The sequence below is a fragment of the Eulemur rufifrons genome, chromosome 7 (assembly GCF_041146395.1).
Source record: "Eulemur rufifrons isolate Redbay chromosome 7, OSU_ERuf_1, whole genome shotgun sequence".
Taxonomy (NCBI): domain Eukaryota; kingdom Metazoa; phylum Chordata; class Mammalia; order Primates; family Lemuridae; genus Eulemur; species Eulemur rufifrons.
The window spans coordinates 145,427,498-145,454,566 of NC_090989.1; the positions used below are offsets into that span (position 1 = coordinate 145,427,498).

At 40.5% G+C, this 27,069-nt stretch overlaps 1 protein-coding gene across 1 annotated transcript in view; it reads right to left on the reverse strand.

The window, feature by feature from the left end:
- SCN11A (sodium voltage-gated channel alpha subunit 11) overlaps window positions 1–27,069 on the reverse strand; it is an 82,127-nt gene that overhangs the window by 34,666 nt on the left and 20,392 nt on the right. Inside the window, exons 6-15 of the mRNA XM_069473459.1 lie at window positions 26,237–26,416; window positions 25,409–25,475; window positions 20,742–20,883; window positions 20,050–20,247; window positions 18,987–19,160; window positions 16,218–16,347; window positions 14,908–15,146; window positions 7,149–7,328; window positions 4,828–5,193; window positions 2,852–3,280 (exon numbers count right to left, since the gene is read on the reverse strand). Of these exons, the coding sequence (XP_069329560.1) occupies window positions 2,852–3,280; window positions 4,828–5,193; window positions 7,149–7,328; window positions 14,908–15,146; window positions 16,218–16,347; window positions 18,987–19,160; window positions 20,050–20,247; window positions 20,742–20,883; window positions 25,409–25,475; window positions 26,237–26,416 (2,105 nt within the window). The remainder of the gene's footprint in view (window positions 1–2,851; window positions 3,281–4,827; window positions 5,194–7,148; window positions 7,329–14,907; window positions 15,147–16,217; window positions 16,348–18,986; window positions 19,161–20,049; window positions 20,248–20,741; window positions 20,884–25,408; window positions 25,476–26,236; window positions 26,417–27,069) is intronic.

The window sequence follows — 27,069 nt, forward strand, 5'->3', positions numbered from 1 at the left end:
CGTGGGCTAATATTTTAAATTATCTATGTATCTATTTGTCATCTAAACCTTAGGAAGTCTCTTGGGAAGACTTCCAGAGCTGAAACAGAAATGTGGCCCCAGGAGCAAATATCTCACGTAGGAGACACCCCCCCAAAAAATATATATACAAAAAGAGGAGAGAATGAATAGAGCTATATATGAGTAATGTTTCTATATCCCACTGGAATTAATATAAATTTGAAATAGAGTCTGATGAGTTAGATGTATATGTTAGGTCACAGTTTTTAAAAATTGCAAAAAAATTATTAAAGGTATTAAAATGTTATACTAGAATATATTCAACTTAATGCAATAAAGTAGTAAAGAAGGAATAAAGAAAAAAACACTAGGCGCATAAAAAACAAAAAGTCAAATATCAGAAGGATATCAACTATATCAATAATGGCATTAAATATAAATAGGTTAAACAATCCAATCAGAAGGCAGAGATTGTTAGACTCAATAAAAAAACAAGATCCAATTGTATACTGTCTATAGGAGACACATTTTGATTCAAAGATACAATAGATTGAAAGTAAAAGATTGGAAAAAGATATATTATGCAAACAGCAACCATAAGAAAGCTAGAGCAACTATAGTAATACCAGACAACATAGACTTTAAAACAAACAAAAAAAATTAAACAACACCCTTATAAATAACTGATGGGCAAAAGTAGAAATAACTTCCATTTGAGAAATTAAGTTACTAAAAAACAAGTAGAAATCATGAGAGAAATTAGAAAATATTTTTAACCAAATGAAAAGGAAGACAGCATAGAAAAATTAGTGGAATGAAGCCAAAGCAGTGCTTAAAGAGAAATGTATAGCTTCAAGTGTTCACAATAGAAAAGAAAAAAGGACTTAGATTAATAATCTAAGCCAAGGGTCAACAAACTTTTCCCTTAAAGGGCCTGCTAGTAAATATTTTAGGCTTTGCAGGTCATACAGTCTCTGTTGTAACTATACCTCATGTTCTCACTTATAGGTGGGAGCTAAGCAATGGTTATACATGGTCATACAGAGTGTCCTAATAGACACTGGAGACTCAGAAAGGGGAGGTGAAAGAGGGGTGCTGGATGGAAAATTACCTATTGGGTACAATGTACACTATTCAGGTGATGGGTAAATTAAAAGCCTAGACTGCCCCACTATGCAATTTATCCATGTAACAATAATCTATTTATACCCTCTAAATCCAATTAAATAAAAAATTAAATTGAAATGGATCATGGACTTGAACCTGAGAGTTAAACATATAAAATTCTAAAAAAAAAAAAAAAGAGAGAGAAAACTTCTGCAACTTTAGGGTATACAAAAATCTCTTAGAATGAAAACAAAACGTGAACCATAAGAGGAATTTTGATAAATTGTTTTTACATCATCAAAATGAAAAATTTATGCTCATTGAAAGATACCATTAAGAAAATTGGCCAGGTGCAGTGGCTCATGACTATAATCCTAGCACTTTAGGAGGCCATGGTGGGAGGATTGCTTGAGGCCAGGAGTTTGAGACCAGACTGAACAAGAGTGAGACCCCCATCTCTACAAAAAATAGAAAAATCAAGCGGGCATGGTGACATATGCCTGCAGAAGGCAGGAGAATCACTTGAGCCCAGGAGTTTGAGGTTGGTTGCAGTGAGCTGTGATAACTGCACTCTAGCCCAGGTGACAGAGTGAAATTCTGTCTCAAAGACTAAAAGAAAATATGGCAATATACATATCAGACAAGGGACTTGTATTCAGAATATGTAACAATCTCTTGCAACTCAATAGTAAGAAGACAAATCCCTCAATAAAAATAGGCAATAGACAAACCCACCAGAATGATTAAAATTAAAGAGGTTGATGACACCAGACATTGGCAAGGATGTAGAGCAACTGGAACTTCCATTCGTTGCTGGTGGGAATGCAGTATGTTTCACCTAAGTGGAAAATTCAGAAATATACACACAGCCCCTGTTGCATCCAGAATGAAGGTTATTTATTTAATGCATCTGTTATGGTCTGAATGTTTGTGTGCCCCCAAAATTTATATGTTGAAATCCTAACCCCCAAGGTGATAATATTAAGAGGTGGGGCTCTTGGGAGGTGATTAGGTCATAAAGTAGAGCCCTCATGAGTGAGATTAGTGTCCTTATAAAAGAGACCCAAGGGAGCTTGTTTGCCCAAGGGAGCTTGTTTGCCCCTTCCACTATGTGAAGACACAGTGAGAAGATGCCATCTATGAACCAGGAAGCGGGCCCTCACCAGACATCAAATCTGCAGGGGCCTTGATCTTGAACTTCCTAGCCTCCAGAAGTGTGAAAAATGAATTTCTGTTGTTTAGAAGCTACTCAATCTATGGTAGTTTATTATAGCAGCTCAAACAGGCTAAGACAGCATCCATTGCCCTCGCAGTCCCCCGACAGCCCTCAACTCTCACCACCCCTTTCCCACGAGACTTGTCCCTGCAGAGACTGAGTTTGTTCCTACCACTGTCTCTTTTACCATGCTACTCACTTCACCTTCCGTACCCCCTTTGTCACTTTTCAGCCAATCCAATCTCTAAATTCTTTTACGGTTCAACCAAAGGTACTTTCTTCCCCTGTCCCCTCAGCCCATTCTGATCTTGCTCCCCTCTGAACACTTCTGACACCTCTCATCCATCCCACATATGCAGAACCATGATTATAACCTGCCCTGGGATGTGCATGGGGGTATCAAAGAGCAGCCACCACATCTTATACCCGTATTATCCCAGCATAGTGCTCAGAATGGGGCAGGCAACCTCTGCCCTGTGGTAACTCTAGCTTTGTATGATCTCTAAGTCTATGTGTGAACCTTCATACCTGTCTTTCAGCCTCAGGTTGTGTGATGGGCTGTACATTTTCTTCATCAGGAGATTCAACATCATCTTCTTCCTCTGCAAGTGGGGCCAGCCAAGTCCGATCATACCCAATGCCCAAGGTCTTTGGTGTAGAGGTTAGTACGCCAAATGCCTCCTGGGTTTCTGGTCCCCTTTTCATCTCTGTGACCAGGGGAATGATGTCTTTGCTGTCTGCAGCAGGACTTCCTGTCACTTCTTGCTTTGGTAAGTTTTTCCTCCTGCACCACTTTTGACAGAAATGCTCAAGAGTGTGTAATACAAAACAAAAAGCCCGGCGGAACCGAAGCAGGGCCAACTGGACTTTAGTTTTCCTGGTTTCTCCTTCTAAGTTTCCATCTCTCTCCTCGTTGCTAAAGGAATTGAGCAGTAAGGCAATGAAGAGGTTGAGCACCTGGGAATGGATTGGGTAACAAAGGAGAATGGAAAATTTAGCAAAGGAAAGGATACAGTGTGTTTCCAGAACAACTTTTCCCCAAGACTAAAATCCGAATCAAATGAGAGTTCTATGTTCTGCTGTCTCCCAAGAAAGTTAATCTTTAAAATAAATGAAAGAAGAGAAGATTGAGGAAGAAATAGAGACAGTAAGATAGAACAAAAAAATTTGAAGTTAAAGGGTGTGAATAGCCAAATCCAGTTTACATACATATAAAAAACATGTATGTGTAGACCCTGGCCAGGGTAAAGCAGAGCAGGGTAATCATGGGGCAAAATTAAGAGTGTGCATTCCTTGGGAATCAGCTGGATCATGAGCTTGTATTTTTACCGGAATTGCCCACAGGTATATGGACCTGATATCCAAGGCTATTGTACAGTCCTCTCCTGTTTGCACAATTTGAGAGATGGTGTACTCTGTGCAGTGTCTTTAGGTTCTGTTGCCGTAACCTTAATGAGGTATTGGGGCTGAGCCAGAGGGGTTTGGACCAAATCTGCAACTTTTCTGGTGAAGCACATAGCGCTTTAAATTCAGATCATCCCAACAGCTTCCTTCTGGGGATTTTTGCTTACACTTACCCTCCAATCCATCATCTTTACCTTTTCAAATTCCTCTGTTTGTGGGTCTTATCAGCTCAAAAATAAACAGCCTTTGGGGAGAAGTGCCTTGTGAGTGTGAATGGTTCTAGTCACAGTCCTCAGCTCCACCATGGGAATTCCCATCTCCGGATCTTCGTGCAAGCTTTCGTCTATTTGCCTAAGCCCACCTTGCCTCTAGGGTGGTCTTCTTAACTACAATATCTTCCACAAATCCTTTCTCAATGCACTCTCCTCACTCCCAGTGGTGATGCCCTGCTCTTCCGAACTTTTACATCATTTACTGTCTACACCATTTATTAGGTACTTAGAATAAAGCTATCATGTGTATATAGTTAATTATATTTTCACAATAGCCCCAACTTGATTCTGAAGATCTTGTACTCAAGCATCCTTGTGTGTCTTCTGTCTCTTCATATCTTCACTGGCATTCACTTAATTAGCCTCTCCATAAATACCTATGCTTTCAGTTGCAAGCAACAGACTCAAGCCAGCTTAACACAATAAGAAAATGTAGCATAACGAGAAGTTGGAAATAGAACAGGGGACCAATTATGACACGAAGACAGGTTTGTTTCATCTTCCTACTTTAGTTTCCTCAGTGTTGGCTTTGTTTTAGGCTGGTTCTTCTCTTTACACGTAAAGAGATGTCCTCTGGAGAAACCTGGGAAAGATGTCTTGTTTTTAGAAAGTGTATATGGGAAAAATGGTTGAATGTGCCAAGGAGGTTTTGTTTCACGATTATCATAGTTTCCTCAAACTAAATTCAAATGGATATTTAAATTATTTATTTGGCATTATATTTGCAATAATAATTTTCACTAGTGAAGTGTTGCAAAAGAAGCTAATGAATTTGAAAGGCATGTATTTTTTTGGGGGGGGGGAGGGGGAAAAATCTAAGAAACTTACCACAAGTTTTCCTATCACCATGATCAACACAAAGACAATAACACACAATGGTATTTCAGCTTCCTGCATACATTCCCACATGTTTTCGATCCATTCCCCACAAAGGATGCGGAATACCACCAGGAAGGAGTGGTAAAAATCCTCCATGTGCCAGCGCCGTAAACAGGGGACAGAAGTGTCGCAGAATTTTTTACTCTTTATGGACTTGAATTTAGAGCCAAAAAGCTGCATGCCAACTACTGAGAAAATAAAGACCACGATGGCTAGGACCACAGTCAGGTTTCCAAGGGCTCCAATGGAGTGGCCAATTATCTTTATTAGTGTGTTTAAAGTTGGCCAGGATTTGGCTAACTTGAAGACCCTCAGCTGTAAAAACAGACAACAAACAAAAATAGAAGAAAAGCCAGTTAAGGACAAACTCCATCTGCTCATCTATATAGCAAATGGCATATTCTCAAACAGCACTTAGGACTCCCAAAACTCCTTTCAAGGCCAAATCCATCCTAAGCATAGTCCCCAATTCCCTGTGCCAATCTAATACTCATCTGTATCTACTTTTTATTTAAAAGTGGAAATATTTTATTCTAATATTTTTTAATGATAAAGACTTTGGGACCAGTATAGTGATTGAGCATACATGATTATTATATAAAACGAATGTTTTGGAATTGTATATAATATACCAGAGGTTAGCAAACTCTGGCCTGAGAGCCAAATCTAGCCCATTCCCTGTTTTTGTATAGCCTGGTCAAGATAAGAATGTTATTACATTTTTAAGTGGTTGAAAAATAATCAAAAGAAGGATAGTTCATGACATGAGAAAATCATATAAAGTTCAAAGTTCAGTGTCCATAGATAAAGTTATAATAGAACATAGCCATGCTCATTGGTTTTCCAATGTCTGTGGCTACTTTTGTGCTACAACGGCAAAATGTAATGATTGTAACAGAGCTCATAGGCCCATAAGGCTGAAAATATTCACTATTTGGCCCTTTACAGAAGAAATTTGCTAACTCCTGCCTTATATAATTCAGGCCACAAGCTTGAATCTAAACCTTTTAACAATGATGAGAGAAATGTGACATTTTGTACCCAGGAGAGAAAAGGTAAACAGCTATTCAAGACAGCTAAGAGAAATTTTATTCATGGAACCCCACAGACTGTGGGAAATAACAACCTTGGAGAAAACACAGCAACTAGCTTTAAGGTTGTTTCTTACAGTGATTTTCAACGTAAACTGGTGATTTTACTGCAAAGCGTAATCCTGTTAAGAATCAACTATTTGGGGATGGAAATATTGCAGGTCAATAAAGCTTATGACCATAGAGAAAAACTGTCATTGTCTACTCAAAAAGGAACTAGAGAAATCCTAGGAAGAAATTGTGGTTCTATTTTCATATCCACACAATGCCACAAAGTTCCTTGCTTCAGAGCGTGGCTGTGATAAGTGTAAGCAATGGTAAAGCCAATGTAATTTTGCTCACCTGAGTGCCAATAGTTAGTAGGGAAGCCTAATAATGCCTGACTTTGAGCAGTGTTACTGAACCAAGTGTCTCTATAGGCTTAAAAATCTTATCCATACCCAGCCCAAAAAGTAACTATCTTTGACAGAAGACAAAAGCCCATCTTAGAAGTTTCCCAATTCCCCTTTTAGATGTGACTTTTCTGTAGTTTTCTATCTATACCTCTTCTGGGCTCCGTCACACTCTACTGTGTGCTATGGTCACTTCTGGCCCACTTTTATACCATCTTGTCCTGCAAACTCCTTGAAGATGGTGATTTCTTCATCTTTCTGCCTTCCCTCATGTCAGCTCATTTTTAGGTACTCTGCAAAGGTTGCCAGAATGCCTCCAAATTAGCAGATAGAGGGCAAAACTATAGACCAGGAATGTGACCCTGGCAGCAGTGAGAAGGGACCTTATTGTGGGGCAGCATTGCTGGCAGCACCCATCGTCCCCTGGGCTCTGTATTCTTCACTCCCCTCGGTGAGTCCAGTGTGAAGGTGCCTGCCTCAGAGCTCCACGGGGTGGGATAGCATTGGAGGGGTCTTGCACAAAACAAGGCACAGAGTCCTGATCTGGTTGCCTAAAGGGTCATCTGTGGGTGGCTGGGTGGCTGGGCGTTAAGTGTTCAGCTGAGAGAAGACACACTTGGCATTCCTGAGGCTATTAAAAACCTAGATGAGAGGAGGAGGGATGCAGTTTTGGTTCTGGGGTTAACTAAGGTAAATAAAAGTTTAGTCCAAGATAGCCATTGAACTCACTCAAGACTCTTCAAATTTGGGAAGCTAAGTGATGCAGTAAAATGAGAAGGTGCCTTACCACTCTGAAGGAGCGCAAGAATGGCCATTTTTGTTTTCCAGAGAGACAGTTCATCACGTCTGCAAAACTCAGAACAGCAACAATGCTGTCAAAAATGTTCCAGCCTCGGCGAAAGTAGTGGTAGGGGTCAAGTGCAATGATTTTTAGGCACATTTCGGCTATGAAAATGCCAGTGAAAACCTACAGCAGGACAAAGAAGAGTGAGAAAAGGAAGCTAGCTCTCCTAGAGACACACTTTTAAGAATGGTCCAAGGGAATTACAGAGGTTACAAAGAAATGAAAAGCATTCTCACGGTTGATACACTGTACCCTGAAGTCCAGGCAACAGAAACATTTCCTGCTGCAGCATGAACCTCACCCTGCCTTTGCCCCTCTTTCCAGCCCCTCCATAGTGCCCAGCCCAGTGTTCCCAAGCTCATAGACATCAGTATGGAAAATGAGTTGTATTTCCCATTCTGTTGAAAATAAGGCAAAATGGGCTTCTTGGTAGATAGCAGGGAGATAGAAAGTGTTGGGCAATTTTTTGTCTCAATCTACAATAACTAGATAAAGAAATATGCTATATCTCTGCTTAACTTTTCTGCTAAGTGATAGCTTTATCTCAGAACTTTGAAGCTTGTCTTAGAAAGATTTTGTAACCATTTGCTCATGTAAATAGAGTCAATTAAGGGATCTGTAGAAGCCTTTTGGGAGACTTTTAACCTAAAACGAACTACCTGTTATTATGTAAATCTGATACCCCTGGCAACTGATCGCTGTATCCATAAATACTTATGTGAAACTTCACTCGTGGCCTCACAGCTCACGGGAATGCTGTGGGGTCTCCCAATACCCCAACTATTATAAATCTATTCTTTATAAACCTGTACTTTTGTCTGTGTGTATTCTTTTATTTCTCTATTCTATTATTTTCTATTTTCCATTATTTCCTTATCCTTTGCAATGCCCCCTGCCTAAGGGACCTGATTTTTTTGCTGGGAGCTTAGCTAACTTCCTGCACAAAGATTAGAATAAATACCTAACTCTCCAATGCCCAGACATTGACAAACATACATAAGCATCAAGAACATCCAAGAAAATATGGCCTCATCAAATGAACTAAATGAGGCATCAGTGACTAACCCCAGAGCGATGGAGATATGTGACCTTTCAGACAGAGAATTTAAAATAGCTGTTTTGAGGAAGCTCAGTGAATGTTAAGACAAGACACAGGAGGAATTCAGAAGCCTATCAGAGAAATTCAATGAACAGATTTAAATAATTTAAAAAATCAAGAACAATTCTGGAGCTGAAAAATTCAATTGACAAACTGAAAAATGTATCAGCATCTATTAATAGAATTGATCAAGCAGAAGAAAGAATTAGTGAGCTTGAAGATATGCTATTTGAAAATGCATAGTCATAAAATAAAAAAGGAAGCCTGATTACCAGATAAAAAAAATAACCTCAAAAGGGCAAATCTAAGAGTTATTGGGGCCGGGTGTGGTGGCTCATGCCTGTAATCCTAGCACTCTGGGAGGCCGAGGTGGGTAGATCATTTGAGCTCAGGAGTTCGAGACCAGCTTGAGCAAGAGTGAGACCCCCATCTCTACTAAAAATAGAAAGAAATTATATGGACAGCTAAAAATATATATATAGAAAAAGTTAGCCAGGCATGGTGGCACATGCCGTAGTCCTAGCTACTCGGGAGGCTGAGGCAGGAGAATTGCTTGAGCCCAGGAGTTTGAGGTTGCTCTGAGCTAGGCTGATGCCACAGTACTCTAGCCTGGGCAACAGAGTGAAACTCTGTCCAAAAATAAAAAAAAGAAAGAAAGAAAGAAATTAGCCAGACAACTACAAATATATAGAAAAAATTAGCTGGGCATGGTGGTGCATGCCTGTAGTCCCAGCTACTCAGTAGGCTGAGGCAGAAGGATTGCTTAAGCCCAGGAGTCTGAGGTTGCTGTGAGCTAGGCTGATGCCACGGCACTCTAGCCAGGGCAAAAGAATGAGACTCTGTCTCAAAAAAAAAAAAAAAAAAAAAAAAAAAGAGAGTTATTGGCCTTAAAGAGGAGGTATAGAGAGAAATTGATGTAGAAAGTTTATTCAAAGAAATAATAACAGGCAACTTTCCAAAGCTAGAGAAATATATCAATATTCAGGTACAAGAAGGTCATAGCAGATTTAGCCCAAATAAGACTACCTCAAGGCATTTAATAATCAAACTTCCAAAGGTCACAGATAAAGAAAGGATCCTAGGAGCCACAAGAGAAAAGAAACAAATAACATATAAAGGAGTTCTAATACATCTGGCAGCAGACTTCTCAGTGGAAACCTTACAGGACAGGAGAGAATGGCATGACACATTCAAATTCCTGAAAAAAAATTTTAATCCAAGAATATTATATCCTGAAAAAATATCCTTCAAACATGAAGGAGGAATAAAGACTCTTCCAAATATTCAAAAACAGGGATTTCATCAACACCAAACCTGTGCTACAAGAAATGCTAAAAGGAGTTCTTCAATCTGAAATAAAAGGACATTAATGAACAATAAGAAATCAACTGAAGGTATAAATGTAACTGGTAACAGTGAGTACACAGACAAATACAAAATACTCTATCACTGTAATTGCAGTGTGTAAACCAGTCATATCTTGAGCAGGAAGACTAAAAGGCTAACCTATCAAAAGTAATAACTACAACTTTTTAAGAGATAGATAGCACAAAAAGATATAGATAGAAAAAGCAAAAAGTCAAAAAATGGAGGGGGGATGGAGTTCAAATGGGTTTTTTTTTTAATCTTCATCTTTGGTTGATTGTTTGGTTTTTGTAATCAAAGTTAAATTGTCATCAGTTTAAAATAATTGGTTATAAGATTTTTTGCAAGCCTCATGGTAACCTCAAATGAAAAAACCTACAACAGATACATAAAAAATAAAAAGCAAGAAATTAAAACACACTACCAGAGAAAATCACTTTTACATAAGGAAGGAAAAGAGAGCCACAAAATAACCAAAAATCAAATAACATGCAATAGCAAATCCTTACTTATCAATAATAACATTGAATGTAAATGGACTAAACTCTCCAATCAAAAGACAAAGTGGCTGAATGGATTAAAAAAAAAAAACAAGAACTATATGCTGCATACAAGAAACTCACTTCACCTATAGAGACACACAGATTGAAAATAAAGTGATGGAAAAAGATATTCCATGTAAGTGGAAGCCAAAAAGGAGGAGAAGTAGCTATACTCATATCACATAAAATAGATTTTGAGACAAAGAAGGTTATTATATAATGGTAAATGGGTCACTTCAGAAAGAGAATATAACAATTGTAAACATATATGTACCCAACAATGGAGAACAAAAATATATAAATCAAATGCTATCAAAGCTAAAGAGAGAGACAGGCCCCAATAAAATACTAGCTGGATACCTCAACTCCCCCATTTCAGCATTGGACAGATCATCCAGACAGAAAATCAGCAAAGAAACATTGGACTTAATCTGCACTGTAGATCAAATGGACCTAATAGATATTTACAGAACATTTCATCTAACAACTGCAGAATATACACACTTCTCAGCACATAAATCATTCTCAAGGATAGATCCTCTGTTAGGCCACAAAACAAATCTTAAAAAATTTAAAAAAAATCGAAATAATATCAAATATTTTCTCTGACTACAATGGAATAAAACTAGAAATCAATAACAGAGGAATTTTGGAAACTATATACACTCACAGAAATTAAACAACATGCTCCTGAATGATCAGTGGGTCAATGAAGGAAATTTAAAAATGTCTTGAAAGAAATGGAAACACACCGCACCAAAACTTATGGGATACAGCAAAAGCAATAGTAAGAGGAAAGTTATAGCAATAAGTGTGTATATCAAAAAAGCAGAACAACTTCAAGTAAATAACCTAATGAGGCATTTTAAAGAACTAGAAAAACAAGAGCAAACCAAACCCAAAATTAGTAGAAGAAAAGAAATAATAAAGATCACAGTAGATATAAACAAAATTGAAACAAAAAAATACAAAAGATCAACAAACAGAAAGTTGGTTTTTTGAAAGAAAAACAGAATTGACATATCTATAGCCAGACTAATTAAGGAAAAAAGAGCAAAGTCTCAAATAAATAAAATCAGAGACTAAAAAGAAGATATTACAAGTGATACCACAGAAATTCAAAGGACATTAGAGACTACTATAAGCAACTACTAATATATGCCAAAGAACTGGAAAACATAGAAAAAACGGAAAAATTCCTAGACACATACAACCTACCAAAATTGAGCCATGAAGAATCTAAAACCTGAACAGGCAATAACAAGCAATGAGATAGAAGCAGTAATACAAAGTGTCCCATTAAAGAAAAGCCCAGGACTCAATGGCTTCACTGTTGAATTCTACCAAACATTTAAAGAACTAATAACAATTCTACTCAAACAGTTACAAAAAAATCAAGAAGGGAATACCCCCAAACTCACTCTATGAGGACAGTATCACCCTGATGCCAAAACAAGACAGAGACACAAGAAAAGAAAACTGTAGGCCAATATCTCTGATGAATATAGATGCAAAAATTCTCAAAAAAGGCTAGGAAACTAAATTCGACAACACATTAAAAAGATTATTCATCATGATCAAGTGGGATTCACCCCAGGGATGCACGGGCGGTTTGACATACACAAATCAATGTGATACATCATATCAACAGAATGAACAACAACAACAAAAAAAGATCATTTCAATTGATGCTGAAAAAGCATTTGATAAAATTCAGCATCCCTTCATGACAAAAACTCTCAAAAAACTAGGCATAGAAAGAACATATCTCAACATGACAAAAGCCATATATGACAGACCCCTAGCTAGTATCATACTGAATGGGGGAAAAACCGAAAGCCTTTCCTCTAAGATGTACAACAAGACAAGGCTGCCTACTTTCACCACTATTATTCAACACAGTACTGGAAGTTAGAGCAATCAGACAAGAGAAGACTATAAAGGGCATCCAAATTGGAAAGGAAGATGTCAAATTATCCCAGTTTGCAGATGATATGATCTTATATTTAGAGAAACCTAAAGACTCCACCCAAAAACTATTAGAACAGATAAACAAATTCATAAAAGTTGCAGGATACAAAATCAGCATATTAAAATCAGTGCCATGGGTTGGGAAGCCTGTGGCCTCAAGGCCATATGTGGCCCTCCAGATCCCCAAGTGTGGCCCCTCTACTGAATCCAAACTTCACAGAACAAATCTCTTTATTAAATTGATTTGTTTTATAAAATTTGGATTCATTCAAAAGGCTGCACTCAAGGATCCGGAAGACCACATGTGGCCCCAAGGCCACAGGTTCCCCACCCCTTTGAAAGAAACAAAGAAATTAATCTCATTTACAAAAGCTACAAATAAAAAGAAAACTAGGAATAAACTTAGCCAAAGAAGTGAAAGATCTCTACAATGAAAACTATAAAACATTGATGAAAGAAATTTAAGAGGACACACAAAAATGATAGATATTCCATGCTCATGAATTGGAAGAATAAATATTGTTAAAATGTTCATACTCCCCAAAGCAATCTATAGATTCAATGTAATCCCTATCAAAATACCAATGACATTCTTCACAGAAATAGAAAAAAATTCTAAAATTTATATGGAGCCACAAAAGACCCAGAGTAGCCAAAGTCATCCTGAGCAAAAAGAACAAAACTGGAGAAATTACAATACCTGACTTCAAATTATGGTACAGAGCTATAGTAACCAAAACAGCATGATACTGCATAAAAACAGACACATAGATCAATAGAACAGAATAGAGAACCCAGAAATAAATACACACATCTATAGTGAACTCATTTTCAACAAAGGTACCAACAACATACATTGGGGAAAGATAGTCTTTTCAATAAACAGTACTGGGAAAACTGGATATCCATATGCAGAAGAATGAAACTAGTTCCCTATCCCTTGCCATATACAAAAATTCAAATCAAAATGGATTAAATACCATTCTATTGGCTATAGCTTAAAACCAAAAACCAAAAATGGATTGAAAACTTAAATCTAAGACCTGAAACTATGAAACTACCAAAAGAAAACATTGGGAAAACACTCCAAGACATTGTTCTGGTCAAAGATTTCTTGAGTAATATCTCAAAAGCACAGGCAGGCCGGGCGCGGTGGCTCACGCCTGTAATCCTAGCACTCTGGGAGGCCGAGGTGGGCGGATCGTTTGAGCTCAGGAGTTCGAGACCAGCCTGAGCAAGAGCGAGACCCCACCTCTACTAAAAAAATAGAAAGAAATTATATGGACAGCTAAAAATATATATAGAAAAAATTAGCCGGGCATGGTGGCGCCTGCCTGTAGTCCCAGCTACTCGGGAGGCTGAGACAGGAGGATCGCTTGAGCTCAGGAGTTTGAGGTTGCTGTGAGCTAGGCTGACGCCACGGCACTCACTCTAGCCTGGGCAACAGAGTGAGACTCTGTCTCAAAAAAAAAAAAAAAAAAGCACAGGCAAACAAAACAAAAATAGACACATGTGATCACATCAAGCTAAAAGCTTCTGTACAGCAAAGGAAATAATCAACAAAGTGAAGAGACAACCCACAGAATGGGAGGAAATATTTGCCAACTACACATCTGACAAAAGATTAATAACTAGAATACTTGAGGAGCTCAGAACAACTCAATACCAAAAAGTCAAATAATCTGGTTTAAAAATAGGCAGAAGATCTAAATAGACATTTCTCAAAAGAAGACACAATGACCAAAAGATACATGAAAAAATTCCCAACATCATTAGTCATCAGAAAAATGCAAACAAAACCACCCACAATAAGATATCATCTCACCACAGTTAAAATGGCTTTTATCCAAAGGACAGGAAATAACAAATGCTGGCAAGGATGTGGAGAAGGGGGAACCCTTGTACACTATTGGTGGGAATGAAAATTAATACAACCACTATGGAAACAGTATGGAGCTTCCTCAAAAAACTAAAAATAGGAACTACCATATGACCTAGCAGTCCCACGGGTAGGTACACATTGAAAAGAAAGGAAATCAGTATACCAAAAAGATATCTGAACTCACATGTTTATCGCAGCACTATTCACAATACCCAGATTTGGAATCAATCTAAGTGTCCATCAATGGATGAACTGATAAAGAAAATGTGGTGCATATACACAATGGAATATTATTTAGCCATAAAAAGGATGAAATCCTGTCATTTGTAACAGCATGGGTGAAACTGGAGAACATTATGTTAAGTGAAATAAGCCAAGCACAGAAAGACAAATTTTATCTGTTCTCACTCATATGTGGGAGCTAAAAATTAAAACAATTGATGTCATAGAGATAGAGAGTAGCATGACAGTTACTAGAGGCTGGGAACGGTAGCAGGGAGTGGGGCGTAAGGTAGGGATGGTTAATGGGTGCAAAAATAAAATTAGAGAGAATGAACAAGATCTAATATTCGATAGCACAACACGGTGACTGTAGCCAACAATAGGTTATTGTATGTCTTAAAATAACTACCAGAGTGGAATTAGAATGTTCCTAACATAAAGAAATGATGAATGCTTGAGGTGATGAATATCCCAGTTACTCTGATGTGATCATTACATACTGTATGCCTGTATCAACACACCATACGTACCCTATAAATATATACAACTATTATGTACCCATAATAATTAAAATAAAAACAAACCAAAAAATATGTTTTAGATGTTTTAAAAGCCTGTTACCAAATTCCCTGTGTTCAACATAGACTCAAAATCGCGGTTCATATCATGATGCTCCATGGCCAAAAAGACAGTGTTGATTATGATGCAAATGGTGATGGCCAGCTCAGTAAAGGGGTCAGTCATCACAGTTCTCAGGGCCTTCTTAATGCATAGCCACTGGGGGCTACAGTCCCACACAAGGTATTTGGAGGCCAGGTCTTTCCCACATGGGAGACACGGTTCCTGTGCTTTTTCTTGTTCTGGAAGAGAATGAAAGAGCAGTTGAGGAGTTAGCTCTGAACCAATCTGGCCGCTCTTTGCCTGAGGACATTCTTTCCTCCCTCTTCCCCAGGGTCTCTTGCAAAACGTGATCAGTTGAGAAGGGCACTGACTTGTGTAGCCAGAAAGGATTTTCCACCGATCACAGTGCAGAAGAGACAGTGTCCAACATACAACTAACATGTGGTATAGTCAAGTACATCAGATCTTTACAGTCCACAAGCTGGACTGTACATTAGAGATACAGATGTGGAAGTCAACACTGGCTGGCTGTGAACCCATGAGCTAGATACAGGGGACAGCTGTGACAGAGGCACAAGGGGCAACCAGTACTTAGGGGAAAGAGAAAGAGTCAGGCGAGGGCATCTGTAGCACCAAAACAATAAAAGGACATAAAAAGCCGGCTGAAGTTCAGACCATAAAGCAGCTGCACACCTGATTTCCCTGGCACCATTTCGGGGACTCATGCAGGCCAAGTGAAGTGGTGCAACAGGCTCACAAGTGCTAAGGGATCCATTTGACTTCACACTTGCAGGGACTTGATCCTGCCCCTGAACACCAATCCCTTAGTTGGAGCCCTGTTACTTGCTGTTAATCTGGCCCATCAGATGGGTCCAGCCTGTCTACAGAGGTCCTCTCTTGCCCATCCAGATTCCTGACTCTAACCTTGAAAACAGCTGCCACCTCCTGGAGACATAATTATAAGTCTTCTCTTCTTTGGCTGACCATTGTCACTCAGACCTCCTGTGACTGCCTGGCCTGTTTATGAGGTCCTGTCTATGCTTTTGGTCCGAAGTCCCTGAAGCCCAAGTCTAGCCAGTTCCTACCACTACCCAAGTGCCAGCTCAGAGAGGGTCCACAGGGAAGGCCCACTTCTTTCAAGCTGCTTTGCTGACATGCTCTAGAGGCATAGAAAATTGTTCTTTGCAGGATGGTACAGTGGGTTGGTTCCAAAAAAGCCTCCACCGCAGAAGGTTTCTGGGGGACCAGGGAAAGGGAGAATGGACGGATGTTGAAATTAGGCTTTTCCTTGGACTGGGGGCAGAACTTACCCTGCATGGTGATGGTGAGGATGCTGACAGCACTCAGTGCTCTCTGCCTTTGGAAGGGGTCTCCATGCTCATCAAAGTGGTCCACTGACAGATTCTGGGACAGTCGTTTGGTTTGCTGTAGGAGCTGTGGCTGTAAGAGAAGGCATGGTGGATGTTCTAAAAACAGGGACTGCCTCTGTTCAAAACCTCACAGACTACTTTGTTTCAATGCCACATGCAATGAAGGTATTCAACATTTTATATAGGGCTATTCACCTCATCTTTACGGCATGCCAAATGTTCAGTTTTTTATTTCATGTTTAACACATAAGAGACATATTATGTGGCCATTCATATTTCTTTTGCCTGCACATTTCTCGAGTCCTACCTACAGAGATTTTTACCTTCTGTGCTTTATTCGTTGTCAACAAAGAGCAAACAAAATTTTACAAAAACTAGTAAGGATGGTTCAGGGAACGAAAGCAGTAAAAAGTCTAATTTGGAAACAATGTTTGCAAAGAGCAAAAGTCAGGGATAAATTTAGAAAGGTGGCTTGAAATTGGCCAGATAGTGAAGCGCCTTGAACAACTGCCTACACAGACTTAAAAAGAGTAACTAAAAAACAAAAACAAAAAACAGTCAAACTAAATATCACAAAATATATATCCTAAACCCCAAGCACCCTCTCAGGCTATGCCCAAGAGCTAGTTGATTCTCACTTTACCTACAATTCTAAAGTCACTGGAGGTTAAGAGACATAACCTGCAGCTATCTAGACAGCTGGAGTGCCCATAATGGCTTATTTCCCAAAGTTTCTGACCAACCAAGCCTTAAACGGAACTACCCCTTTGTGCAACCTAATCTGTGTAGTTTTCCTATAGCTATTCCCTGTTCTAGTTAAAGAGAAGACACGTTTTGTATTAGGTGTCTGGGTCTTTGTCTACTGTTTTGTGAATTGAGGAAAAATTTTTTAAATATCAAAAGAAATATCTGCAGTCTCTTCACTATGCTGTGGTCTCTAAACCATGAGACCTGTCCCCATCACTCCAGCAGAGAACTGACCATAACAGAGGATGAGATCCTTCTATCTAATTCTGCAAAGGTCCCTGGACTCCCTTTCCCCACCTCATTATCAGGCATGTATACCACCTTCTGCCCATTTCATCATCTTTCTCTCTCAAGAAAGTGGCTCTTGCCATCCTTCCCTGGCCTGTATCTTCAACATTTTCTTCTCTTTACAATTAAAACATGTCTGAACATTCCCACCTTAGTGATAAGAATAACTTTTTCTACTGACACCGCCCTGTGGCTTCATTTCTGCATATCACACTGCCTATTCAATATCCCGACTTGGATATCCCATAGGCAGCTCAAAATTGGCACATTCAAAACTGAACGTGCCATCTTTCCCACCTCAAGACATGTTCCTTTCTTGTCTTAGTAAATTACACTCCATCAAGTCAGCTACCTATGTCAGAAACCAGGAATCATCCCCACCCTCTACATCAATTCAACTGCCAAATTTTATCTTCTGTTGCTCACTGCAATCTGTTGGTCTTTCTTCGTCCTCACTGCCCTAACGCTGGTTTAAGCCTCTGCCACCTCTCTCACTTGAGTTACTGTAACAACTTCTTGTTTGCCTCCAGTCTTGCCCTCATCCAATCTCCTATCTTAGATGCATCCAGAATGTCAAAAATATAAATCTGATCGTATCCATCTCTTGTTTAAACCTTTCAATGCTGCTTACTTCTTGCCATCCATGCAAAGGGTGAGCTCCTTAGCTTGGTTTTCAAGGTCTTTTGTGATCACCCCATCTTACCACCACAGCTTCTTGCCACCCACCCTCCCTCAACCTCATCTCACACATACACACACAAGTTTTCTAGTGGGTCATATTCTCCTGCTCACCTTTGCTTCCAGGCCTTTGTACTTGCTGTTCCCTCTACCAGTAATGTTCCATTCTTCCTTTTGCCTGGTGAATTCATCCTTTCTGCTTATACACTGCTTCTTCTGGGAACCCTTTTCTGATCCACTGCTTTTCCCCCAGCCCCTACCAAGTCTGGGTTGGTTGTCTGAAGCAGATGCTGTTGGTTTTCCCATCTAAATCTTCCCTAGTGCATGCAAGTTCAAAATACAGGGAAATTGTTCTCTCTAGTCCCCAGCAATCTTTAACCAATGATGGACCAACGTTGGTGTGTGTACTTTGGTCCATCACTGGTTAAAGATACACACACACACACACACACACTCCAATGCCCTCACTCCAGAGGGATCGAACCCCAGCTACCTTCAGTGGTAACTGGCTTGATGGTACACCTTCACTGGCTCCTTCCCTTCTACATATCAGTTCTCCCTCCCCTCTCAGTGCTTCCTGGGCTCACTTCCCCAGTAATCTAATTGCACTCCAATGTCGTTGAGTTTGCTTCAGAGAGAACCCACCCTGACACGTTGCTCCTCCTCTCTTCTCCCACAGTGATCATCACGTCAGTCATCACATTCCATTGTAACTGCCTCTTTATGAGTGTGTCTTCATCATTAGTTGTAAACTCTGTGGTGTATCAACCATGTATCCCCAGTACCTAGCCTAGTGCCAAGCAGATGGCAAACACTGTATACACTTGAAATAGATGCCTATAAAAATGGGTAATTGAATAGACATAGGATGCATGTATGTGCAAATGGATGAATAGATTAATAAGTGAATGAATGAATCCTTTCAATTAGACTGACAACTGGACCTGTCCACCTGGACAGCACTGTGATATCATTAGTCCCTTGGACAAGACTTACCTTTTTGGAGGAATCTTCATCAGAATCTGATCCTGGAGGCTGATCTTTCCTAGACTCTCTGAAAAAGAAGGACTTCCTTTTCTTATAACCAAAGAGCTTTCTCTTTTTGGGAGAAAAGGATGATACTTCAAGGGAAGTAAGTGAACTTCTGTCAATTCCCATGGCAACCAGAGCCTTAGAAAGTGAACAAAAGCAATTAGCAAACAGATTATACCTCCTCATAAAGCATTGCAAATGACCTCAATCTTAGAGTGGTGGAACTCTCCTTTCTTTCGGTAGCATTGTACATTTAGATTGCCCATCATCTAACTGGAATTTGCTAGCTCTGTCATTACATATCTGAGGGAACATGTCCTGTTTTTGGACAGAGATTATAGCCATCAAAGGCAGTATTGTCTCTTTTATTAACATGGCTCTGTATCACTACCCCTTAGCACACTGTCCAGTATGTGCTAGGCACTCAATAAATGCTTGTGCATTTATTGATGATGCAGATATTAAGCATTTATGATGAACTTCCCTCTGATAAATCCCTGTAGAGGATGAGAAGGAGTATAAAACACAGTCTCTGCCTGAAAAGCTTAGAATTGAGCGGGAAGAATGTAAAGATTCCAGGGAAGCTATTAGAATGACTGAACAAACATGACAGGGATTTCAGGCAGGGAGAGATGATCATGGCTGTTGCTCTAGGGACCCCCCAAGCAAAGTCCCTGAACACAAAATTCTTTATATTTCCAGAAGAAAGCCTGGATCTGAGCCTGGATTTACATATACATAAGTTATATGCTCTAGTCAGTAATTTGGGACATGTCTGGAAGGCCTAGGCTTCAGAAGGTCAAAGAGCATCAAGACCAAGCATGCCCTGTTCTTAAGAGCCCTGTGCCTGGATGACTTTGTGAGAGACAGCAGAACAGCCAGTCTGCAATGGGCTTAAATTCTCAGAAAGGCACCAGTAGAGAAAGCATTTTGACCAGGCCGCAGACGGCAACCTTGAGCTCAAGGCCACATTGCCTCTGAGGTCCCTCCCCCAAGCAGAACCCACTGCCTGACCCCATGTCCCTACCTCCTTCTCCTCCTTTAGCAGCTGCTGGGCTTCCTGAAACATCTTTTCCTTGGCCTCCGTCTCTGCAGCTACATTTCTGTTCTGCTCCTCATAAGCCATGGTGACAACAGCCAGGGTTAAGTTAATCAGGTAGAAGGAGCCCAGGAAGATGACCACCACAAAAAAGAAGACTGAATAGAGCCCACAGGTGCGCAGGGTCTGCAAGGGACAGAGCACATGCTTGCATCTGAAGCGTTCTTCCCCACGGTGGTGACAGTAGCCTCAAGCGAAGATTACACAGGGACTCCTGATGCCCTGTCTCTCGGTGGGGAGATGCCATCCATACTGCCACATGGAAGTTTCAGGGACTTTACTACCTATGACTTTCTCAGGGGGATTTGCATTTTTTAAATTTAAGGCAAGAAAGGTACTGCTAGTGGTGAAACTTCAGACAGTAGGGAATCTGGACAGTGGTAATATTTCTAGGAAGAGGAATGTTTTTGCACTCTTATTCCAAATATCACATTTATAATTTTCTTGAAATTTCTAATACAATTTAACAGTAACACTGTTAAAGATGAGACAGAGAGGACAAAGTGGAGCATAGATGGTAGCTTATAAATAAATGATTGATAAGTAGGTAAGTGATAGACAGAAGGTAAGGGGAGGGAGGGAAGGAGGGAGAAAAAGGAGAGAGACTCTAAATAGATAACCTGTTGGTAAAGCTTCTCCCAGGAATCTTGGGTCATAAGCCGGAACATGGCAAGAAAAGACCAGCCAAAGTTGTCAAAATTCGTGTAACTATAGTCAGGATTAATTTTGGTGTGCTTGCATTGAAATTGTTCAGAACAGGCACTAGATATTAGAAACAAAGGAACAGAGAAAGAATTACATACCCCACAGCCCAGCTTCCCTTTTCCCCATGAGCCTGGTTTTTCAGAGGGCCATGGGCTCACACCAGAACGCCCTAGGAAGGAAGTCTCTCTAGACTGGCCATCCCTGTCTGCCAAGCCTCCCAGCCCACACCTTAATGTGGACACTCATGGACTCATTTTCCAACAGATTGATTAATAAATTCATATTAGCAAGTTCTTCACTAAAAAATTAAGAGCAATTACACACTGAACAATTGACAGCAAAACAATGCATACAATGAATATTAAGTCTCCTCCTCTCCCTAGTCCTTTGGTCCTGCTTCCTAGAGGTAGCAGTTACTTTTATAACTTTCTAGAAGTTTTCTATGACTATAGAAGCACATATATCTATACATATCTTTTATAATACACAAATGGGAGCATGCCTTGAACACTGTCCTGCATCTTGCTTTTTTTATGGAACAATATAGCTTGGAGATCATTCCGTATCAGCACACAGGGAGATATATCATTTCTTTTCATGCCTCCAGTCCTATGATTTATTTAACTGCTCTGCTAATGATGAATATTTAGGTTTTAGTGATTAAAAGTCCTTACAAACATTTGGGCAATGGGTATTTTTGAACATAGGTCTTTACCTATATTACCAAAGCACACATCATTGAGTACATCTACAGGATATACTAAGGGTATATACGTAGTATATGTTAATTTAATTACTATATTAACAGTTATGTTAATTTTTAATAAATGTAGTATTTTAATCAAAGTAATACATATGATTTAAAAATTATGTGCATCAAAATGCTTGTAATGAAATAAATGTGTCATCTTTTATGCACCCTAAATGCAACAACTTTTAACTCATTTATATCCATATCTCTGAATGCAGTGCTGACATTGATATTCGATTCATCAGTCTTAGTCCTTGTTGATTAACTTCTGCCTATGGTAGCTGAGGGTCAGCTCTCCCCCATCCCATACCACTTCATCACTACTTATGTCACTCTTCATAAAAAACATTGTGACCTGCGTTAATGGATGGCTTTCTTGGGTTGGGTACATTTTTTTCTTGGCTTTTGCACTTTACCCTTTTCTAGTTTAAATCCTTATTTTTCTGGAGCATCTCTCCAACAGCTTCTTAAGAAGACTGAGTGATTTTTGCATATATCTATTTTTATTCTACCTTCACAATCAATTGATAGTTTGACCAGAAAAAAAATTCAGGATCAAAAATCATTTTTCCTTAGAACTATGAAGGCACTGCTCAGCTATTCTGTGTTGCTATTGAGAATTTTGGTGCAATTTTTTATTTTTGTTCCTTTGTGGGTGACTTTCTTTTCTTCTTTAGTTTTAAGATTCGCACCCCTGCCCCCTGTCAAAGTTCTGAAACACCATGATAATGCATTTGGCGTGGTCCTTTTCCATTCATTGTGTCTGGCACTTTATGGGGCACTGAGGGACTTGCATGTTTAGTTGCAGGGATATTTTCCACATCATTTCTTCCCTGATTTCCTCCCTTTTGTTTTTTCTGGAGCTCTCTTTCTGGAATTTCTACTTAGCCAAAAATTGGCACTACTAGACTGATATTTACTCTCATATTTTCTGTCTTTGTCTTTTGTTTCTACTTTCTGGGCTATTTTCTCAACTTTATCTTTTAGTTCTATTATTGATTTTTTGTAATCATGTTTAATTTCTAATAAATCTTCCTTGTTTTCTGACTGTTCTTTTTTCATAACCAGCTATTTTTGGCTTTATGTATGCCATATCTCTCTTAATTTCACCAGAGACACTATTTAAAGTTTTTAAAGCCCTTTTTGGTTCTCTGAGTTGTTGTTGTTTTGTCCCTGACCACTTTGTCTGTTGCTTTCTTTTGGTATCCATTACAGCAAAGGCTTTCTTCAGCCCGGTGAGCCTGGGCTGTTCAGCCGTACTAATCAGAGGCCCCGACAATGATCAGGATCCGTCTGGTGGGCACAGCGGGACTTTGTGAGTGGATGCTTCGCTTGGGGGTGACTGAGAAGGAGGGCATCCATGGTGCCTGCCTCCCCCCAGCTCTGGAGGGAATTCTGTGAAGTCTGAGTGCCCTCCAGCTTCCAGGAGCCTGCTGAGAATGGACCCACCACACCTGGTCTCCCTCGTTTCCTGACTACCACTCGACAAATAAGCTTTTTTGCCCAATCTCTCCCTCTCTGGATGCACCTTCTCGGCAGCCGATACAGCTGACTAAGCCTCTCTTCCAAGGCTCCCATCACAAGTCACTCATACCAGAAATGAGAAACACCGGTAACAGTTTTCTCTCCTTTACACTTCCCACCACTCTCTCACACACGCATTTGTACACACAAGTAACACCAACACCCCCTTCGGTCTACAAGTCCTGTTCTTTCTGTCTCCTAAACGTCTTTGGAATTCATCCGTCCATTTCTCTCCATCGCTGCTGAATAGCTTCATGATTCTCACCTGTACTAACACAGTCTCATAAGTGGCTTCCTCATCTACTCTGTTCATCCATTCTCTACACAGCAGCCATAGATGGCTTTTGAAAAACTCTAATATCCCCAAGTCATTCCCCTGTATTAAAACCTTTCCATTACTCCTGTGTTCTCTATGATCAAGATCAAAGTTGCTGGCACTGATGGGCTGCTAGGTCCTGCATGGTGGGCTCTTGTCTCCCCTCCTGCCTCCTCTCTGCCCAATAAGCCGCTGGGCTTCTTGCCATCCCTGACATGCTCTCATGCCCCAAGGCCTTCACCCTTCTGTTTGTACAGTCTGGAATCATTTGCTCCATCTCTTCACCTACTAGAACCTCCTGCTCATACTTCAGATCTGAGTTGTTGTCACCAGTCAATTCGTCCTCAGGGCAGGAAGCAATGGAGCAAAGGGTGGAGACTAGGTCTGGGCCCTGGACTGCCTCAGAAGGTGACCTCAGATCAAAGAGTGCCATTTCCTAGGAAACTACCATGTTATGATCAATGTGGAATGTTGTGTACTAGGAGTTGGTTTACTGTGAAATTCCTGAGCTCTCATGTTGTACCTAGACTGAGTGAGTTATGCTTGGCACGTAAACTTGGAATGCAAAGAACACTGCAAAGACCAATTGGAAACCAAGGCTGCTGCTTCTCTGTGTCTAGATGACACACCCCACCTTAGATTTTTGCTATCATAATCACATCTGCTGGTGTGGGTGAGGGGTCAAGGAAGCATCGCATGCAGCAGCTGTTGGGCCCCCTTTAAGATGAAGACATTGTGGGTACAATGTGTCCCATCGACGATCATCCTAGAGAGCTCAGGAAACCTCATATTAGATTAAAGCCTATTGTGTCTTGCAAGTGAAGAGAAGTCTTCCCTAACTGTCCAAAGTCACATGCCCTGTCATATCTCTCAGAACCTGCATGTCTCCCTTGTAACACTCCTCACACTTTCTAGTAGTCATATGTCACTTAACGATGGGTACGTATTTTGAGAAATGCAACATTAGGCGATATCATGGTTGTGCGAGCACCATGGAGTGCACTTATACAAACCTAGATGGTGCAGCCTGCTTCACACCTAGGCTATCTGGTGGAGCCTATTGCTCCTGGGCTACAAACCTGCACAGCATGTTACTGTACTGAATATTGTAGGCAACTGCAACACAGTAGTAAGTATCCGTGTATTTAAATTTAGAAAATGAACAGCAAAAATTATAATATATAAAAATTGTTATAATTTTGCGGGACCACTGTCATGTGTGGCCCATCATCAACCTATATGTTGTTATGCAACACATAATTGTATTTCCTTTCTGCCTCTCTTCCTTGGAAGACATCAATTTCAAAGGTGTGGGGCTGCATTGTTCATACTTTCTTTTCTTGGATCTAACTCAGAGTTGGGCACACTGTCAGCTCTTGATATCTATGTTATTGAGGACTGAATGTGATCTATTTCATCAGAGTGCCTCGCATATTACCTTTATTTGAAATACACTCAATAGATCTTTACTGAATTGAATCTTTCAGCACAGAGAACACTGATATCCTAGAAGAAAGAAGCGTTTCCCCACAGGGCCAAAGGGGCGAGTGTATGTGAGTGTGTGTACAGCTGTGTTTCTAGTTCAGGCAGTGGTGCTCAGTGGGTCAGCAGAGAGAGACGCTCAGATATCTTGCGTCAGGCTGATGCCACCGACCAGGAAACAAGGGCCTCGTGGGGCTTTCAGTCACAACATCCCTTCTCACATTTGAAAGTCTTTAGTATCCACCCCATAAAGTTAAAACATCACTAAGTTTTCAGTAGGTCTCTTATAAGCTACAACTAGGGAGAAAAGCTGCTCTAAACACTTGAGAATAATTTTTAACTTAATATTGCAAGTCCAAACTTGCGTAGACATATGACATAACCAGTACCATGTGGGAACTATTATCGTTGCTTCCACCAGGGATCAGATGAAGACTATTTGCAACATCATTCCAAAAGGCCTAGAGGTGCTCTGCTTGGGGGAAAGATGGAGAGTATAAGCCTCTTACTTGTTAACCATCCAGTTGCCACACATTCTGAATTCAGTGGAATTTTGCTTCTTTTCAAAACAATAATCTAAGAGAAGAAAAAGTCATAAATTCAGATTTTAAAGAAAACACTGAAAGGAAAGAGAATAGCAAATATGCCAAAGTATGCTTGAAAATAAATTGGTTCTGAATCCTCTAAAATAATCAAAGTGTATCTCTGGAGAGGAGCGGGGGCGTAAGCCCTCAGAAAGGAGCAAGGGAAAGGAGGGAAAGGAAAAAGGAAGGAGAAATGGAGGAGGAAGCGATGACATTGCCACCACCACCCTGCCTGCTTGGTACATAATACTGAACCGGAGACCATCCCTGGGTAGCTGGACACAGACTCAGCCCATGACAGACATGGAGAGAATGTAGTCATGTGTGACTTGGGACACATGAAATAGGGGTAAGATTGACCTCAATGTGGAGAGGGTGGGCAGGAAAAGAAGTATTGTCTTTGGAGAAAATATTTAAGGAGGGGGACTGGGAAGTTGCTGGTTTCCTTTGGCCAAATCCAGGCATTCTGAACACTTCTGCAAAACATTACAAAGAAGTGGGCCGATATCTAAATTGCAAGGGATGGGAACAGACAATGCTCTTGCGGATGTGGCTTCAGGCTTTGCCTTCTCCATGGAAACCTGAAAAATGAGGCAATCCTCTAAGAAATGCATCTGCCCACAGGAGCACCCCGGATGGGTGAAGTCCTCCCTTGCTCCCCAGACTCTGCAATGCAGGCATGCAGGCAGGAAGAGTCGGGCTAAGTCAAGGTGAACCATGCACACACCACGGAGCGAACGCGGAGGTATTTACCGTGAGCTTCAAGGTCACTGATATTCTCACAGTCCTTCCTGATACATTTCTGATTCAGACCTCCCATGAAGAGCTGCTGACCTACCAGGGCGAAGATGCTGAGGCAGAAGAGGGTCAGGATCATCACGTTGACAAGTTTCTGCACAGAGCGCAGCAAGGCCCCCACAATGACCTTCAGACCTGAGGAGAAGGACAGGTGTGGAGAGAAGCCCATCCCCCTCAGCTACGAATGGGCCAGGGGCAAGGAGGCAGCAACCAAGGTCTTGGTCTCGCCAAATTGCAGGCTGGCATTAGAAACTGGCCTAGCCTAGGAGTTCTTGTTCCAACTCTGTGTTTCAGAAGCTGTGTGTCATCGAAGTGGTGAATTCCTCCGGGACTCGACATCTTCCCCTGCCCTATGCCTGCCTTAAGGCCTCTCTGAGGAGTGAGTGAGGGGACTTTGAGCAGAAACATGCCACACAGGCACAGGCATAACTTAATGACAGTTGTGAAGGCTCCTCCACAGCTGGGGCCACATTAGAGATTGAGATAGACCTGTATTCAGCATTTGGTAGTTACTGTCTCCTATCGAGGTACATGGGGTGCCATGAGATGAGCTAAATTGGGGGGTGCAGGAGCAGAAGAAGGAGCTTTGTCTAGATCCAAGTCATGAGGAGGTCCTGGGGAAAAAACTCAGATTACCAGTTAAAATAGGCTGTTTGTCTTTCCATTCACTCACTCAAGAAATATTTATTAAGCACCTACTATGCCCATGGCACACTGTTAGGCTGCCAACGTTACAAAATAAGGACATAATCTTGTGGTATGCTAGTAAGTGATTAAAACTGGCTCTT